General features: G+C 46.7%; 1 protein-coding gene, 1 long non-coding RNA gene and 1 pseudogene across 8 annotated transcripts in view; 1 reads left to right on the top strand and 2 right to left on the bottom strand.

The window, feature by feature from the left end:
• Window positions 1-49: 49 nt before the first annotated feature.
• On the bottom strand, window positions 50-10234 carry Gm38576 (predicted gene, 38576). Its single transcript, NR_155706.1, has 3 exons — window positions 9863-10234; window positions 9029-9272; window positions 50-334 (listed from the first exon to the last, which is right to left on the bottom strand). It is a non-coding gene; the product is annotated as a predicted gene, 38576 (long non-coding RNA).
• The window catches only part of Dipk1c (divergent protein kinase domain 1C), a 25688-nt gene continuing 17129 nt past the window's right edge, over window positions 9606-18164 (bottom strand). For 4 of the 7 annotated variants that reach the window (XM_006526473.4, XM_017317906.2, XM_017317905.1 and 1 more), the window contains 2 exons: window positions 17325-17489; window positions 9606-14932 (listed from right to left, as the gene is read on the bottom strand). In XM_006526473.4, the coding sequence (XP_006526536.1) occupies window positions 14714-14932; window positions 17325-17489 (384 nt within the window). In that variant the 3' untranslated portion in view covers window positions 9606-14713. The remainder of the gene's footprint in view (window positions 14933-17324; window positions 17490-18164) is intronic. The other 3 variants (XM_006526472.4, XM_030250462.1, NM_173770.5) reach the window with 2 other exon arrangements.
• On the top strand, window positions 11984-12139 carry Gm25005 (annotated as a pseudogene).

The raw sequence follows: 18164 nt of genomic DNA, 5'->3' as shown, positions 1-18164 counted from the left end.
AAGTCACGGCTTTAGTTCCAGCATAGACCCTCAGAGTTCACATCTCCGTGCCCCTTTCCAGGAACCTGGATGCCATGCTTGGGTGTGGACAGCCAGCCTCACTGTTTGCTGAAGACTTAACGAGCTGCTGCTCCACTCAAAGTCCACATCTTCAGGAAGGGCAGCCCCATCCTTCAGTGTCTGGTGCCTGGAAAGCTTGGGACTTCTGTCCGTCCACCATTGGCCTGTCAGTAGATTCTGTCCAGAAGCTGTCTGTTCACTGAACATACTTGGAAGTTCCATCAGAGCCCCATGCTGTCTTCCTGGTGCCTCCAGCTCTGTTAAACACGACCTGCTGGTGTTTCATAAAAGCTCAGTCCCCAGCAGAACCCCGTGAGGTTCCTCATTATTCTCTCAGCTCCTTGCTGGTTGCATCCATCTCCTCCCGCATCCCTCTCATAAAGGACCAGCCTCACTGCCTTTCCTTGCTGTCTGACATCCTCCTCTTCCACATCTCCGCAGGCTGTACTGCTTCCTGGCCAACATCCACCTATTTCTCCTACTCTGTCTCTTCCCAGGGTACCCGGCATGCCTTACCGTGTATCCCTTCCTGCTAATTCACTGTAAATTATTCTTGGTTTTATTATCTGCCTCCTGGTGCCTGGCCCTGCAGTGAGAAGTCCTCCCCCTCAGAGCCAGGAAAGCTGGTGAGTTTGCCCAGCCTGGGATGCACTTTCTCTTAGTTGTAAATATCCCCAGACAGTCCAAAGTTCTGCACTCAAGAAGTGGTTCATCATTATACTATTCAGGAATTAAATTTGGCAATGCGCCCTCAGGGGGCTGCATAAATTACAGTACTGTAAAAAAAAAAAGAAAGAAAGAAAGAAAGAAAACATTGTGATTGTTTCCAGGCTCCAAACTGCTTAGGGGAGATGTTGCTTTTGCAATGTGCTCCATCTCCCGGGGTTCCCGAGACACCAAATGTGAACTGAAGCTCATACACAGCTCTTACAAGGCAGGCAAGAGTTCAACTTTTTATGAATAGCTTTGCCCCATTGCCTTTCTCCCTCGTGCCTTGAAAGTCCAAGTCTCTCTTGTTCTAAACATTTATAACGTTCCTCACCTAAGAACTAGAGGGAGGGTTGGTGTTCCTTAGTGTTTCTTTCCAAGATGATCACTCCCCTGCTTAGGCAGGGCTTCACCCATGTGCAGCATCAGCTCCTGGTTGCTCAGTTCCTACATGAAGATCTTAAGAGCAATGGGCAGTGGTACCCAGAGTGGAGTCTCCATCAGGCACCCTGAGTCTCCTCCCATTGTTTACACCCTGGCTAGTCTTCAGTCTAAACCAGTCGTCCTACATGCCCTGCCCTCTCCAAGGACATCCTCCATACCCTGCTTGAATGATGGAAGCTTTACAACTTCCCTTTTCCTATGGACTCCCCTGGAACCATGCTCTCTGGTACCCAGGCAGACTCTATCTGAGGTCCTGGCTCCATGCTCTGAGCTCCTGGTCTAAGCTGTGAGATGACTGGTCTATACCCTACACATGGTGTCTATACCCTAAGCATGGTGCCTGGAAGCTGGGACAGGTGCATGTTTGTATGGCAACCTCTTCTGTCACCTGAAGTAGCAGAGGCACAGGCTGCTGAAGATGAAGGTAGCAGGAGGAGCTGGGTAGTTAGAGCATCCAAAGAGTGTGAAGGAGCAACCTAGAAACCCAGCTTCTCTGGTTCAGGACACAGAACCAAAACTGGTTTCCAGTCAGTGCAGTTTTTCAAACTATAGGATTGCCCCCTGGAGAATTATAAAATCAGAGGAAAGTACCAGGCAGACTCACTATCTTTCACTGAGACCTGGATGGTGGAGGGAGTCACCTGACAGGGTGACAAGGGAACAACAAAAGGATACATCTATGGAAAAGCTGAGATTCTGTGGGCTGTGCACTCTGATAGAGACATATCACCACCAATGGCAACCCACAAACTCAGGCAAGGAGGTAGGTTTGTTGTATCAATAGAACAGGAAGCAGGTCTTGCTGGTGTGGTAGGAGGTCTCACGTGGAGGCAGGGGCAGTCTCAGGTTGTAGTCTTCTGGGAGGAGGAAGCTGTGGTTGCTAGGTTTTGCACACACTGATCACTTATTTACCTGGGTCAGAGGATGGCTTTGACATTCCCTTAGACTTAAGCCCTTGGCATGGGGGTCTTAGACTTGGCTGTGTTCCTACTAACATGGGGGGGGGGTCTCAGATATGGCTGTGTTCCTATCAATCATTCACTCAGTTCTGCACCCCCTCCTCAGAATTTGAAAGGAGCCTGATAGTGGTGGTCTGTGGAGTGGGGTGGGGTGGGTTGCATCTTTAAGAGCTTTTTAACATTGAACCATCTCTAGAATAGTACCTCAACCTCAGAAAGCTACAAGGCAGAGTGGGTAGGGACAACTCTGTCAGAGCTAGTGACTTCAAACAAAGGGAATGCCCTTGGAGGCCGATGTAAGTCAATAATCTCTCCTGTACAGAACTAATTCACAATGGCAGGGTGCCTGTGACATACTCACATGCCAGGCCCATGCTGGGCCCTCAAGCAATATGAGACAGGGTCTGTTTAGATGGGATACAAGTGACCTAATTAGGCCAAATGTCTAGACATTTGACCTAATATTGTTTCAAACAGTCAATGAGAAGTGTGTGTGTGTGTGTGCATGTGTGTGCATGTATAGCACCTTCTATTATATTTTGTTTTTATTTTGCTTTGCTTTGTTGACACAGCCTTGCTCTACAGCACAGACCAGCCTGTGATTCGCTATCTAGTATATCTAGTCTATCCTCAAATCCTCCTGCCTCCCTCTCCCAAATGCTAGGCTTAGAGGCGTGAGCCTCCACACCCAGCATGTCAGTGCCATTGCTGCCCCAGATCATAGACATGGTTTATGCCGTGGTTATGATGGCATCGAGTTCTCACTGAGTAAGTCTCCCTACTGGGAGATGGCAGCCTTACAGTCTCCAGGAAGCTCCCTGCTACCACAGTCCTTTGGTGAAGTGGCAGAGACTTTGTATCATGTCTCCTCTGCCACCAAGACAAGGAAACATGGGCTTTGGGGTTCATTCTTCAAGTGCAAGCTGAAATCCTTACTTTTCCTTTTCATCTCAACTATTGCTGTAAAAATTAGCCTCTTATACAAAACCCTCAGAGGCAATAAACCCTCATGTGTCCCACAGAAACTCAGAGCGCAGTCTGTCATAGGCTGCATCTACACACTCTCTTGATGGCCTTCCTGGAACTTGAATCTGAGGATGGAACTCCCAGCCCATAATACTCCACAGAAGGGAAACTCTGAAGGCCTGGGAGCCTGCAGGATGTGGGGACAGAGGGTGTACCTTAGTTTCTGGGCTACTGCTATGAAGAGACACCATGACTAAGACATTGCTTAAAGAAAGCATTTAATGGGGCTGGCTTACATATTCAAAGGGCTAGTCCATTATCGCCATGGCAGAAAGCAGACAGCCATGGTACAAGAGCAATAGCTGGAGACTTTATGTCCTGGCCCACAGGCAGCAGGCAAAGAGAGACATTGGATCTGGTGTGGGTTCTTGAAACCTACACCCACACCCAGGGACACACCTCCTCCACCAAGACAAACCTACTCCAACAAAGCCACTCTTCCTAATCGGTCCAAACAGTTCATCAGCTAAGGACTAGCATGCAAATATGTGAGCCTATGAGGGGAATTGTCAATCAAACCACCAGGTTGTTGCAGGAAGGAATACTGTTCCCAGGGCACTGTTCACTTGTCTCCCGTGGAGAGCCACAGTGAGAAGTTCACCTCCTACTGTCCATGCAAGTCACCTGGTGGCTAGGTGAGGGTTCTGGTGTTACTTCATGACTGGTGTGGTAGTTAGGCTCCTGAGAAGTGGCACTATTAGGAGGTGTGGCCTTATTGGAGGAGGTGTAGAGGAAGTTAGAGGAAAATGTGTCATTGTGTGTCACTGTGGAGATAGGGTTTTGAGGTCTCATTTATATGCTTAAGTCTGGCCAGTGTGATCCAGTCTTGTCTTGACTACCTTTGGATCAAGATGTAGAATTCTCAGCTCCTTCTCCAGCACCATGTCTGCCTGGATGCTGCCATGCTCCCAGTCTTGAGGATAATGGACTGAACCTCTGAACCTGTAAACCAGCCCCCATTAAATGTTGTCCTTATAAGAGTTGCTTTGGACAGGGTGTCTGTTCACAGCAGTAAACCCTTACCAAGACACCTGGAATAATTAAGATTTGGAGCAGAATTGGCCTGCAGATGATTCCAGCAACTGTTTTAAGAGAGAGAGGAAAAAATAAAACAGCCAAGCTTACAATTCAGCAGAAGGGATGTTTACAATAATCAGGGGCAGTGATCAAAAGCGCCAATTTTAAAAAATGGTGCAGCTTTCTCAAAATTATGCAACCTCTTATTACACTGTTCACTCTGGTTTCACCTTCAAAGAGATGCCAGGACACTAGACAGAATGAAAGGGGGTTGATTAAAGAGAAGGGAACGGCACCACAGGAGGACTCAGAATGCTGGAAGAGCCCAAGGAAGGCCTGGGAGTCTGAGGCTGGGCTGTAAGTGCAGACTCCATATTCCTAGATGATCTGTCAAGGGTTGAGCTCACCACCTGGCAAATGTGGCTTTAAGGAGAGGAAACTGTGTCCCTGCTCTAGCAAAATATTCAAGTCTCTGACCGATGGCTGGAGCAGAGTCCCCACAGACACCCCTCAGAGACAGAGAAACAGGAGGAAGCACAGGGTTCTGAGCTTCTGCCAGTGCTGCCTGAGGGTCAGATGGAAATGCCAGCATCCTCAGCAGTGCCAGAGCAGAGGCACAGCAAGAGGAGGGACTGAAGCTACCAGAAGGGCCCTGCAGTTTTATGGAGATGTGGTGTTACGTGTGACGACTTAAGAGGTACTAGGGTTCTATGTGGCCTGTAACAGTGCCCAGCCTTTTGTCCCTGTGACACAACATTGTCACGTAAAAAGTTCACATTCAAGAACCAAGCAATTCAGTCACCAAAATGAATAAATAATAAATAATGCAGAAGTGGTTTCATGGTTCTTTACATAAATTTTTATTTGCATTGGCACTGGTCCTGCCCCCCTGTACTTCTCATGGGGAGTGTCTACTCTCTAACACATTTCTGAAGCTGAGCTTCATTAGCTATGCCACAGAAAAGTTGGCAAGATGACTCAACTGGTAAAATCACTTACTCACTAGCTGTATAAACTGTTAACACGTGTGATTGGGTCTTTATGCACCTAATATAATTGTCTCTTGAGGCATACTGCCTCAGCCTGCTAATCTAGGCTTAGTCCTGGAAGCTTCTAGCCTCCATACAATCTAATCTAGGCCTAGAATGTTTTCAGCCTTCTAGACTTACTGCTAAATAAGCTCACCCTTTCTAGAGCTTTCTGAACTCTAGCTGGCTGGTCAGCTCAGCTGTTCTGGCTCAAACTCCTCTCCCACTTGACCAATTCAATCTGGTTTCTCTCTCAGCCTCTGACTGAATTGGTTTGCTTGGCCTCAAACTAACTCTGGCAATCTATTCTAATCTTTCGGCTCCTTCTCATTCTCTGGCTCATTCTGTCTTCACCTGTGTCCAGCTTATTCTCTCTTCAACCTGTCTCTGTAAGATTCTCCCAGGAAAACTGCCCCTGTCCTCTGCACTGTTCTCTCTGTTCCAGTGGGAGTTGGGCATGTCTTATTCTGTCAAATCTGTCTCTGACCCATCACCTTTTCTGCTATTCAAATAGACATCACCTTCAAACTTGGGTGTTTCCTTCTACAAACCAACTTTACCTTTGATGTTTGGGATTAAAGGTGAGTACTAAGGGCATGCCTATATTCCAGCCAGAGGGATTAAAGGTGCATGCTAAGTCTGAGCCACACCACAACTAGAAACAGGTTTTCCTAGTAAAGAACACAATCTCAGGGGTCACAATGTGATCAAATATCCTGCAACAAACAGGACCATTCCAAGGCATAATTGAAGGAAAGTTGATTTGGTTTTTTGTTTTGTTTTGCTTTTGTTGTTGTTGTCTTGGGTTTGGTTTGGTTTTGGTGTTGGTTTTGTTTGGGGGGCTTGGGGTTTTTTGTTTGTTTTTCTCTGTGTAACCTTGGCTGTCCAGGAACTTGCTCTGTAGAGCAGGCTGACCTTAAACTCAGAGATCCACCGGCCTCTGCTTCCTGAATGCTGGGATTAATGGCACAATTAAAGGTTTTTATTGTAGATTTATTGTAGAGGGAAAGAACAGCCAGAGGCATCTTGGAAGAGTCCAGAGCAGAAAGGGAAAATGTTAACGTTTGGTATTTTGAGATACTGAACACTGGTTGTTCCAGAGCCCTCACTTAGACCCAGGTGATGCTATGTGACCTTGCCCACCAAGTTATCCCTGACTGGTAAATAAAGATGCCAACAGCCAATAGCTGGGAAGAGGAGACACAGGCAGGGTTTAGAGTCTCCAGGCTTGGGGTCAGAGGAGAACCATTAGGTGAGGAGAAGAAAGTGAATAAAGGAGAAACCGCCATGGACTAAGAATCTTAAAATAATGGCCATATGGGTTGGCTAATTGTAGTTAACAGCAGACTAGATGAAGCATGGCAAATTACATAATGGGATTATTGGCTGGGAAAGAGACAGAATCATATGAAGGATAGATTTCTGCCCAGCTCTTTTGCTGATTAAAGCTTATAATAAATATAAAGATTGTGTGTGTGTGTGTGTGTGTGTGTGTGTGTGTGTGTGTGTGTTTTATCCAGGAACTAAATGGTCAAAGGTAGGTTAGAAACCCTGTATTGGGATTAAATATTTCTACAAGAAAACAGTACACTGACTATGGCAGCAGACTGGGCCTGGCCAGGAGAGTAAGCAGGAGCAGAGCAGAGGCAGTGAGGTGCAAGGGGCAGTGTGAGATGAAGACAAGGTGAGGGCCAAGAGAGGAAGAGAGGAGAGCCACATGATGGAAATAGCAGGGTGATGAGGAGAATGGAAAGCCGGTGGGAGGGGAGCTCCTGGGCTGGAGGAAGTTTAGGGTCAGCGAGAAGGCAAGGAAAAATGAAAAGAGCCAAGATGCCAGCATGGACTCCGAAATAGGTAACAGGTACTGAGGGAGCCTGGAGGCTAGCGTGAGCTTTGATATTCTAATAGAAACCACAGTTAGTCATTTGTCCCTTCTGCCAGCGATAATAGGCATGGTTCCTTTGGTAGGGAGATCTGGCTTCACAAATTCCTGAGAATGCTGGCTTTTGTTTAGCTCCCAGAATTTGTGGAAATGGAGTTTCCTTTGGACCTGACACTGCCAACCCTGCCTACCTGCCTATGATTGCTGGAACCCATGCTGAAAGGAGAAAGGACCTCCGCAAGTCATATTCTCATATGTTAAGTTACCACTACATGTGTGCTATCACACACACACACACACACACACACACACACACACAAAATGTAAAGTACCTGTACAGGATATTTTTAAAACTATTTTGTTTTTATTTTATGTATATTGTTTGCCTGCATGTATGTAGGTGCACCATGTGGTTTCCAGGGACCATGGAATCTCCAGAAGAGAATATCATATCTACCTGGAACTGGAGTTATAGGCAGTTTTGAGCAACCATGTGGGTGCAGGGGACTTAACCCAGATCCTCTGTGGAAGCAGCAAGTGGTCTAAAATGCTAAGCCATCTCTCCAGGGCCTATAAGATCATTTTTATGAGTTATAATACAGCCTTTGGAAACTACAATTTTCATGGGAAACGCAAGATGGATAGTCTTATTTCTGGATGTGAAACTGAAAAGGTCAGCTCAGAACTGTTGGAAAACTCCACCAGGCACCCTTCCCCCTCCTGGATGAGACAGGTCAGAGTACATAGGCTGGAAGGAAGAGGCTAATTAAGCCCCTAAAACCTCATTCCCTGAAGACTAATCAGTTTAAAGGGTGCACTGTTCCACCAATCATATTGTGCCTAGTTGCTGATGCTCTATTCTGCCCCTGAAAACTGTATAAAAACTCGCTGAACTGGCCGCCCAGAGTTGCTGCCTCTCCTTTGGGTGCAGGATGAGCAACCCCAGCATGCTGGAAAAATAAATTCCTCTTGCTTTTGCATGGATCTCCAGCTCATCAAAGTCTTACAAAACCCACCGACCAAATAAACAAGAACAACAAAAGAAACAAAGTAACACTCACACAGAGAGACTTTTCAGGAGAGCTACCTCAACCCCATCTTCAGGTTGTTCCTAAGGAGCTTGTCGTTTGGATGGGTTTGCACATCAAAAGTGAGTTCTCAGGTGTTCCAGGGATCAAAACCTGTAGGCAGGCTTGGTCGCATGTGCCTTTACCAGCTGAGCAGTCTCACCAGCTCTTCTGTAGCATATCTAATGAAGCTCAGCTTCAGCAATTGTTAGAGAGTAAGAAACACTCACCCTGAAAAGTACAGGGAGCAGGACCTTGGCATCAGCTATAAAGTGTCTTCCAGGTGGGCTGTAAGTCCGAAAGGTAGAACAGTTGTTCAGGGGCTTGTTTACTTACCCAAAACTGAAAACCAGACGTGCAAAGCAAGGACACAGCCTGGGAGGCAGACAGACCTTTAGTACAGCATTTCAAAAGGAAGCCATCAAAGCTACTTTTCGTGGCTCAGATCTGTAAAGTCCCCTCAAAGCTCATGGGCTAAAGGCTTGATTCTCAGCTGACTATGCTCCTGGGAGGGGTCGGAAATGCCAGCCACAGGTGGTACTAGTTATGGAGAAAGGTCACCGAGCACACACCCTTGACAGATACATGGGAACCTTCCATCTCTCCCACTTCCTAGCCCTCATGCAGCTTTCCTCTGCCTTCTGCTCCCTCCACAACACAGGCAACCACGCCCACCAAGCATGGATTAATTAAAACCTCCAGGCAAGAAGCCAACACAAGCCTTTCTGTCCCTTGAGAGCTCTTGTCACAAGGACTGGAAGCTGAGTGACACAGCATCATCTTCTGGTTGGGCAGGTGGTCAACATTCGCTAAACCGAGGAAACAAAAGGCACTTACTTCTTAGCCACTTCATTCACCTCCTCTTCCTTGCTGACAAGAGATGGTCAGAAGTTACTCGGAAGGCGAAGTGCAAGAAAACGTGAGCCATATCCACGCTAGACTCCTGTTTCATGGACCCCATGATGGCTGTGAAGATGACTCCGCTGATAGACCGATTGCTGAGTGAGCCTTAGGACCTGAATTCCACTGCTAGCAGCCATGCACAAGCCTTGCATGGCCGCACACGCTTGTAACTCCAGTGCTAAGGAAGAGGGAGAGGGACATGGAACCCTGAAGCTCGCTAGTCAGCCAGTCTGCCTGAATCAGTGTGTTCAGACTCAGTGACAGACCCTGCCTCAAAAAAAAAAAAAAAACAATGTGAAGAAGCAATTGAGATGGTAAAAACCAAATCCTCTTTTGGTCTGAGAAGTCAGTTGGATGTCATAGAAATCAATACATTTTAACCTCTCAGGAAAATAGAAAAGCAATAAATACTGATACCTAGTGTCAACCTCTGGCCTCCGTATACTTATGCATGAGCACACATAAACACACACACACACACAAACACACACACATAATAAGACAACTCCAAAAAAAAAAAAGGCTAAGTATATTAACCAAAGAAATGACATGTAGCCATTATGAAGTCTCAGTCTTGCCAGTACTGTACAAAAGGAAATCTGGAGACTAGAGGCTGGCTTTCCTATCCAGAAGATAACAATGATCAACTAATAATTTGTAAGCATACATATATAAATTGCCAGCGTTGGTAAGGATGTGAGAAAAAGCAACACTTTTAATCATTGTGATGAGAAGGGTAAGTCTTCCCAGAGGAAGTGGTACCAATACCTGTATGCTGGGCATCCTGAGGAAGAGGATGGCTGTGACCCACACAGTGACCTCAGAGTGTGCAGCCTCCAGGAGTGCTGGATGCTGCTGGCAGGAAGAGGTCTGCATTGCAAACAGCAACCATAGCTGCACAGGCTCTCTGGTGCCTCTTTATCAAGGAAAACTCCAACACAAAGTACAGCTGAGACCAGAGCCAAGAGTGGACAAAATGAGCCATCCTGTAGAAATCAAGGGCCCAACCCTGAGGTCACATGGGCTAGGGTGGGGAACCTAGGAGGAGAACCTTCTAACTGGCGTTTGTCATTCTGCTGAGAGACATCACCACCAAGCACCAGAGCAAGGTTCACCAGGTCATCCTCATGGGTGGTGTATTAGTGCGGTTCTCTAGAAGAACAGAACTAATAGAATGAATATTATATGCATGTATCTATCTATATATGTATGTACATATATACATGTTTACATGCATGTATAATATACGCATATTTACATGTGTGTATATACATATTTATATGAGTGCATATATTTATATAATCTATACATATATTATATATATGCATATATACGAGATTTACTAGACTGGCTTACAGGCCATGATCCAGCTAGTCCAACGATGGTTGTCCCTCAAAGGAAAATCCAAGAGTCCAGTAGTTGTTGAGTCCACAAGGCTGGATGTCTCAGCTGGTCTTCAGTATCTGCCAGAATCCCAAAGAAGTCAGCTCAAATGCCAGTGGAGGGACGGACTTGCCAGTGAGACCAAGGGCAAGCAGGCCGCGAGCAGAAGCTTCCCTCTTCCCTGTCCTCTATATTGGCTGCCAGCAAGTGGGGTCCAGATTAAAGGTGGATCTTCCCAGCTCAGAGGATCTGGATTAAAGGTCAGTCTTCCCACTTTAAATGATTTAATCAAGAAAATTACCTCGCAGCCAAAAAATAACTCCACCCACAGTGAAGAAATCCGAGAGATGAATTCGTTAATTCCAGATGTATTCGGTTGACAGCCAAGAAGAGCCATCACAGGTAATTAGTCTCGCTGAAGGAACGATAGCCTGGTGGGAGATGAGTGCAGCCCAGGCATAGGAAACCAAGGAGAAGGACACATGGCTGCAACAAAGGCATCTTCATTCCCTCACCGGCAGAGAACCTCCAGAGGGATTTTTGGTTTGTTTTGGTTTTTGGTTTTGTGTGTTTGTTAGGACACCATTCGATTATGTATCTCGCTATTCTGGACTCACTGTACAGCGCAGGGTGGCTTAGAACTTGCTGTGTAGCTCAAACTGGCTTTGCACTCACCGTGTAGCTCAGGCTGACCTCAAATGTTCAATCTTCCTACCTCTTCTTCCTAAGCAATAAGATCACAGGTGTGCACCACCATGCCCACCTGAGAGATGTGTTTTTCAAATGAAAATCACTACCGGTTCCATCAGCCTCCGTTACTGGCACAGACTGCCTCTCCAAACATCCAGAAAGGAAAGCCAGTTGTAAGGAGAACCTCTGTCTGTGTGTCTGTGTGTCTGTGTGTACTATGGAGATGCATATTCTTTCCAAGGTACCTTTCTCACACGAATTTCACAGATCTCAGAGCCAGAGTAGCATTTGTCAGGACAATATGAGTTTCCTTATATGTTGGTTTTAGAACATTTGAGCCAAACGCTGCCACCTCCAGCTGTTCTAGGAAGAGCCTCCTGATACAGTGGTAAAATAGTCCCCCTTCCAACACCTGCAGTAATGTCCTAACTGTGCATTCTGGATCCTCCAAGAGGACGAGCAAGGGAGTGAGCACACAGTAGGCCTCTCAGGGGGCAAGCCTGCTGGACATCTAAGAGGAGGCCTGCCTGAGAACCGTTGGTGCTTCAATTTACCAGAGTTCGTCTGTATCAGCAGTGTTTGTATACTGTTATAGGATATGGGCAAGATGCCCACTCAATGACCAGCTCGGGTATCCCGGAACTCAAGTGGCCTGTGAGATTTGTGCAAGGGAACAGGAAACCTGTTCATATGTGTCCTCCATAAGTCAACAGGCATGTGAGTCCAGAATCCTTTCTTCGAAAGATCGTGTTAATGCTAACCAGGATAAACTTTGAAAATTGGTTTGTGACAAAAAGATTCACAGTAAACCAAGCCAATTTTAGAAGAGGAGATATCATGGTCATGAAGGAAGTTTTCCCAGGGCGAGCCTTACCCATTGCAGTCTGGATGTGCTGACCCCTATGATTTCCCCAAATGCAGGAAACTGCATAATTTGTGATAGTGAGGGACTATGTTCTTGCTCTACCCTGATTAAAAAGAAAAGAAAAGGAAAAAAGCCAGTTTTAATTAGGATAAAACTCTTGAAGTTAATGGTTTGTCTGTTGTGAGTGTTATTAAAACCCCTTTTATCCTCATGAGTATGGCTATTGCTCAGCTGGGTCAGCAATGACCATTCTCGGTTGTCATATTAAAAATATTAAATATGGCCAGGTGGTAGTGGTGCATACCTTTAATCCCAGCACTCAGGAGGCAGAGGCAGTGAGTTTGAGGCCAGCCTGGTCTACAGAGCAAGTTCCAGAACAGCCAGAGCTACACAGGGAGACCTTTTCTTGGAAAAAAAAATAATATGGGGCTGGGTTCATAGCTCAGGGTATGGTGCTGGGCTAGCTTGCACAAGGCTAGCTCGCTCAAGGCTCTGTACTCAGCCCCAAGCATCAAAAACAAAAGCCAAAAGCCTAAATACTGATAATACCATCATGTCTGTTTATTATATTATATAAAAGCAGTATTTTGAAAAAGGTTTAAACATTTTTAAAAAGTGAATTTCACCACAATTTAAGAACCACTGCCTTAAAATAGATCCTTAGGCAAGGAGTCTGTGTGTGTGTGTGTGTGTGTGTGTGTGTGTGTGTGTAGCCAAAAACATGCAGAAAGGGATGCTATTGTGTGGGGTGATCATATATTGCACAGTCTCCATGGTAAACAAAACATTTGTTTCCATTTAGAATCGAATAAAAACTAACAGCGGCTGGTCAGTAGCCAGAGGGCTACTAAGGAGTCATTTGACTCCCCGTGCAGAGACAGAAAAGTTGCTAAGCCTCATAGGAATCCCAGAGCTTTCTCCCTACCTTCTAGGCTATCTCCCTGCTAGCCTAGACCTGGGCACCTACGTGGGCTTTTGCTCACTTCTGGCAGAGTGACCTGCGCAGGCTCCCATCAAAGGACAGAAACAAAAAGCAAGTCTTCCAGCACAGGATAGATGATAGCCTTTAAGAAAGTCAGCCTTCTCTGGCAAATTGCTGGTAGGTGGGCTGAGGGGATGGGGGCGGCAGGAAACAGACATCTCCTGCCTTCAGGATCATAGACAGCTTCAGGACTGGTGTGACCTCCGACCCGCCTCCATCCCCTAGTGCCACTGCTCAGAGTAGGGAGGATGTCATCTGTGTGCACAGCCCTGAGAACTGCATCCACAGGAGTTAAAGAGGCAGTTCTCTGGACTGCAAAGGTCTTATATGAAGAGAAAAGGTGAGGCTCTGTCATTCTGTACATGTTTAAAACTCCAAATTTTGTCCTTTTCTCCTAATAAGCCCCTAGCACACCTTCCCAATCTTCGAGACATCCTACTGTTCTTGAGTCCCCTTCCCTGTGACTTGTAGAGTTTGGGGTCCCTGTTCTGAGTAGAAGCAAGATGGTAAGCATAAGGCTTGCTGGTTCCACTCTCTGTTGGGGAGCAATGCACAGCTTGGCTGGCTTCGTGCGAGCTGGCCATTGGAAAAGAGCATCATCAAATGTCCACAAGAAGTGTCCGCTGCCCTCGGCTGGGTCTTCAGTCGGTACGCACAGACAAGCTCTTCCTCAGTTCTGCCTGTGGTCAGAGGCCACCCCAGCACTTTACATAAACTGTCTCTGTCGCTGCAAGACACACTGCATTCCGCAGACACCTGGTCCAGCTCAGAAGAAAGATGCGCTGCGGTCGATGCATGGTAAAGTGCTCCCTAGAATTCCACAGAATGGGAAGCACTAAAAGCTGCCTTTCCACATACTCCCCAAAGCAAATTGTGCCGCTAAGGACACACATTTTATTGCATTTAATTCCAGGGGGGAAAAATAGCACTTCTTTGCCAGCTAGGCAAGATTCCTAGGGACACACTGAAAAGCCACCTCTCCATACAGGCTCCGAGTGCCCACCCACTTACTCACTTCTGGATGTACACATGCATGCACTTCTGGGTGGATTCACATGGATTCATCCATGAGCACAGATTCACAGGCACGATGACTGGGTCATGGGCATGCGAATGTGCACACACACACACACACACACACACACACACACACTTGCGTGCACAGGAACACTCATAATTATGAGAACATGTGCAATCCCACTTACATACACACAATCCCATGCTTATTTACACACAACATACTCATGTGTATACAATACACATTCATATATACAAACCCACTCATACACTCATGGGTGCAACATTATGCACACAATTATTTGCAAACATATCCATCAGTATGCCCACAGCCACGCTTTAGCTTGTTAGCAGCTAACAAGGAAGAGCAGCAGCCTCTTGTCTATAGTGGCAAGGTCTGTGTACAGTCCTCAGAGGGTTCCAGACTGGCAACTCTGGTGAAACTCCTCCCTTCGGTCACTGCGGAAGGAGTGACAGACCGGAGGTCGCCACGAAACCAGATCGAACCGAGCTGGGCAGGAGCAAGAGAGGTCCACGTCACAGCCACAGAAGGGGAGCTCAGCTGCACACTTCAGAAGAGCATGCCACGGGCTCTGACAGCTCATTTGCATAGCAACTACAGGAGGAGTCCCTTGAAGGTCGCTTCCTCTGTCTACTCTTGATGGCAAAGGCAAGAGAGAGGCTACTTCTCCGCCTCCTGCAGTTCTTTCAGAGTGGCCTGCAAGAGCCATCGAAGCTTCCAGAACACACTGGATGAGGCTGTCCAGGAATTCCCCGAGGAGCCCCCGTGCTGAGCACACTCCTGCACGGCCTGCTGTAGCTGCAGCCGAAGCTGGAGGGAGACAGCCGGGCTCCTGTGTGTTGAGGAGAACCAGTGTCGGAATATTTTATCACAGATGACCTGGAGGAGGTGGGGAGGAGTGAGAGGTTAATTCAGGGGAGCAATTCATTCTTTTTTTTTTTTCTTTTTGATACTTTCTTTATTTACATTTCAAATGTTATTCCCTTTCCTAGTTCTCCCTCCCAGACACCCCCTATCATATCCTCCCTCCCTCTGCTTCTATGAGGGTGTTCCTCCACCCACTCACCCACTCCTACCTCCCCACCCTCAATTCCCCTACACTGGGTCATCTATCAAGCCTTCATAGGACCAAGGACCTTTCCTCCCATTGATGCCTGACAAGGCCATCCTCTGCTACATATGCAGCTGGAGCCATGTATACTCCTTGGTTGATGCTATTAGGATGTGGTGGAGCTGTTAAAAGGTGTGAGTGAGTTAGGTCATTGATGTGTGCCTTGCAAAGGATGGAGGTCTCTTCTCCCTCTTTGCGTCCCTGCCACCAAGAGGAAAGCAGCTCTTCTTTGCCATTCACCCCAGCCAGGATGCTGTGCTCCACCACTGAGCCCAAAGCAAAGCATCAGGCTGACCATAGACTGACCTCAAACTTCCCTCATTATAAGCTGTTTGCATCCGGTGTTTTGTCACAGCAACTGAACTCTGACACGAAAAGGGCATCTGTCAGAGATCATGTTACACATGCTGACCTTTTTCTATTTAGTGCTTTATGCTACATCCCAAAGAAAGCTTACTTTCACTTCTGGATCTATACTCAAAGACAAGTAGTCAGGCACAGGGATAAGTGTGCCCACATCCACTCCAGAGCCACAACGTAATGTCACCATAAGGTGGACACACTTATGTAGCTCCCTAGAGCTTCAGATGGTACTTAATAGCATTTTAATGACTAGTCCCAATTGACAAAAGCATATTATTGTTGAATTTTAATTACCATCATTTTAATTATGTCTTTAAATGATGAGATGAGATATGAGATAATTTCCTAAATCCTTCGGCCGTTTGGATTTTTCATCTGTGTCTCATTACCCCTGCCCTCTCCTGACAGTTTTCTTTGGCTCAAGGTTCCACTTGCTTCTCAATTAATCTGTAAGAGTTCTGTGTGTGTGTGTGTGTGTGTGTGTGTGTGTGTGTGTGCATGTGTGTATATGTGTATGCATGCGTGTATATGTGTATATGTGTGTGCATGTGTGTGTGTATATGAGTGTATTGTGTGTGTGCAAGTAGGATGTCTATATGTGTGTGCCTGTGTGTATTTGTGTGTATGTGCGTGTGCATGTAGTATGTGTATAAGTGTATGTGCATGCATGTTTGTGTAGGTAAGAAGACAATTTGCAGGAGCCAGTTCTTACAACTATGTATGTGAGTTCTAGAAATCAAAACCAAGGTGTTGAATTTGGTGAGAAACTTAACCCACAGAGCCATTTTTGCCAGTCCTTAGTTTCTCTAATGCAAAGACTTGTGGATGAGACCAAAGATGATGGGGACTCTGTACAAAAACAAAAACAAAAAAAAAAACAAAAACAAAAACCAACTCTTGTCTGTATGGTGTAAGGACAGCAGAACCACAGGTACATGGAGGGGGCTGACACGGGCACCCCGAAAGCCTGTGTCATTGATTAGCCTTCTCAAAGACGAAACACCCAGTGACCGTGGCACTTGACTCAGAAGTCGGCAGACTCTGTGGTGGTAGAGCCAGTGTTGCCTGGCCTGGGCTAGAGCCACCCGCACGATGGATAGACAGCTCTGTTGCATGGGGCTCTGCTTCATGGCAGGAAAACCCCACAGTGTGTTTTCCTGAGCACCTGGCTTTATCTGCTTCAGTTCTGCTCAGGAGTCCCATCAGACCCTAGGGTAAGCTCCTTGGAAAGATGGACTAGAAAGAGGTATGGCTGGGAGTGTGAGCTGGATGACAGAATTAGTAGTGAGAGGCTTTAGGGCAAGGAGCCTGAGGCCTCTTTCTTTCTCTCTGTGTGAGAATTTACAGGGAGACAGACACTTGCAGGAAGAATGGATCTCCTTAGGTATGAGGACAGTTTGTCCCAGGACACGCCTCCTCGTGGGTCACTAAGGTGAGTGTGGCTGATCAGGCTGGCTAGGCAAGTGTCTCCTTCCTATTTCAGCATTCTGGGTGCTTCCTGCTTCCTGCTCTAAGTGGCCAACCTCCTGGAGAGAGCCAAGGGCATGCAAGTAAGTGCACTCCTCTGCTAGGATCTCCAAACAAACTCTCAGAAGCAGCCTCAGGAGGAGCTTCAGGAAAGAGAGATAGGCCCACTGGGGGGCTGTGTTGGAACCTCCACCCATCAGACCCCACTGAGCCATTTCGGCCACCACCACCCAGGTAGTAAGAAACAAAATGTGCATGCCCTCAGGATGCAATGAGCCCAGAGGCGTGCAGATATAAACATCACCATCCCCAGCTGTCTAGGCTGCTCACTTGCAGGTTGCTGTTGACACGCTGGGCTCCACACTTGTGCACTCGGAGATCACACTTGGAGAAACAATCGAAGAAATTGCAATCTTCATCTCCCGTGCAGTTCTGCTCAAGGATTTCCCTCATTTTAGGCTCAAAAAAGGCCATGTCTACGTCAATAGCTACCACCTGAAATCAAAACGGCAGAGACTGCCATCAAATCAGAGCATGGGCCCTGCGGGAGAACCCAATTACGGCTCCTTTTCCTGTCCTGATGTCAATAGGTTATGGGTGACTGGAGAAAGGGTCACCACAGGGCTGTGACCACCAAGTCCACCTCTCAGGAGGAAATGCTCAGCTCATGACCTTGCTCCCCCAGGGCATTTACAAGTGCTTCCTTTGACACAAGCTATTATCATAGATTATGTCCGAAAGTTTTACTGTACAAAAATAAAATGCTTTCCTGTCCCTAACTCAAGGATGGGGACTGTAGCCAGCCATATCACTTTCATCTTTGGGTCTTTTCTGGACTTTAAAAACGAAATATGTAAAAGACCTTAAAATGAATTTCTCTGTTGCTTTTTTTAAGGTTAGCTTTTATTTGTGTACTTATGTACATGTGTGTGTTTGTATGCAAGTGTGCCGCATGTGTGCAAATGCTTGTGAGACTGAAAAAGGCTGTTGGATCTCCTGCGGCTGGGTTACAGGTGGTTGTGAGCCACCCGACCTGTGTTCTCCAGAAGAGCAGCTGGCACTCGTAACCACTGAGCCATCTCTCTAGCCTGTGCCTTCCATTTCTTTCTTGACTGTCGTGATGTTTGTCAACAGAAGCAACAGAAGTAATCGGAGAGAACACTGATCATA

The sequence above is a fragment of the Mus musculus genome, chromosome 18 (assembly GCF_000001635.26).
Source record: "Mus musculus strain C57BL/6J chromosome 18, GRCm38.p6 C57BL/6J".
Lineage (NCBI taxonomy): Eukaryota > Metazoa > Chordata > Mammalia > Rodentia > Muridae > Mus > Mus musculus.
The sequence above is the reverse complement of the archived record's forward strand: the minus strand, read 5'-3'. Positions and strand labels throughout refer to the sequence as shown.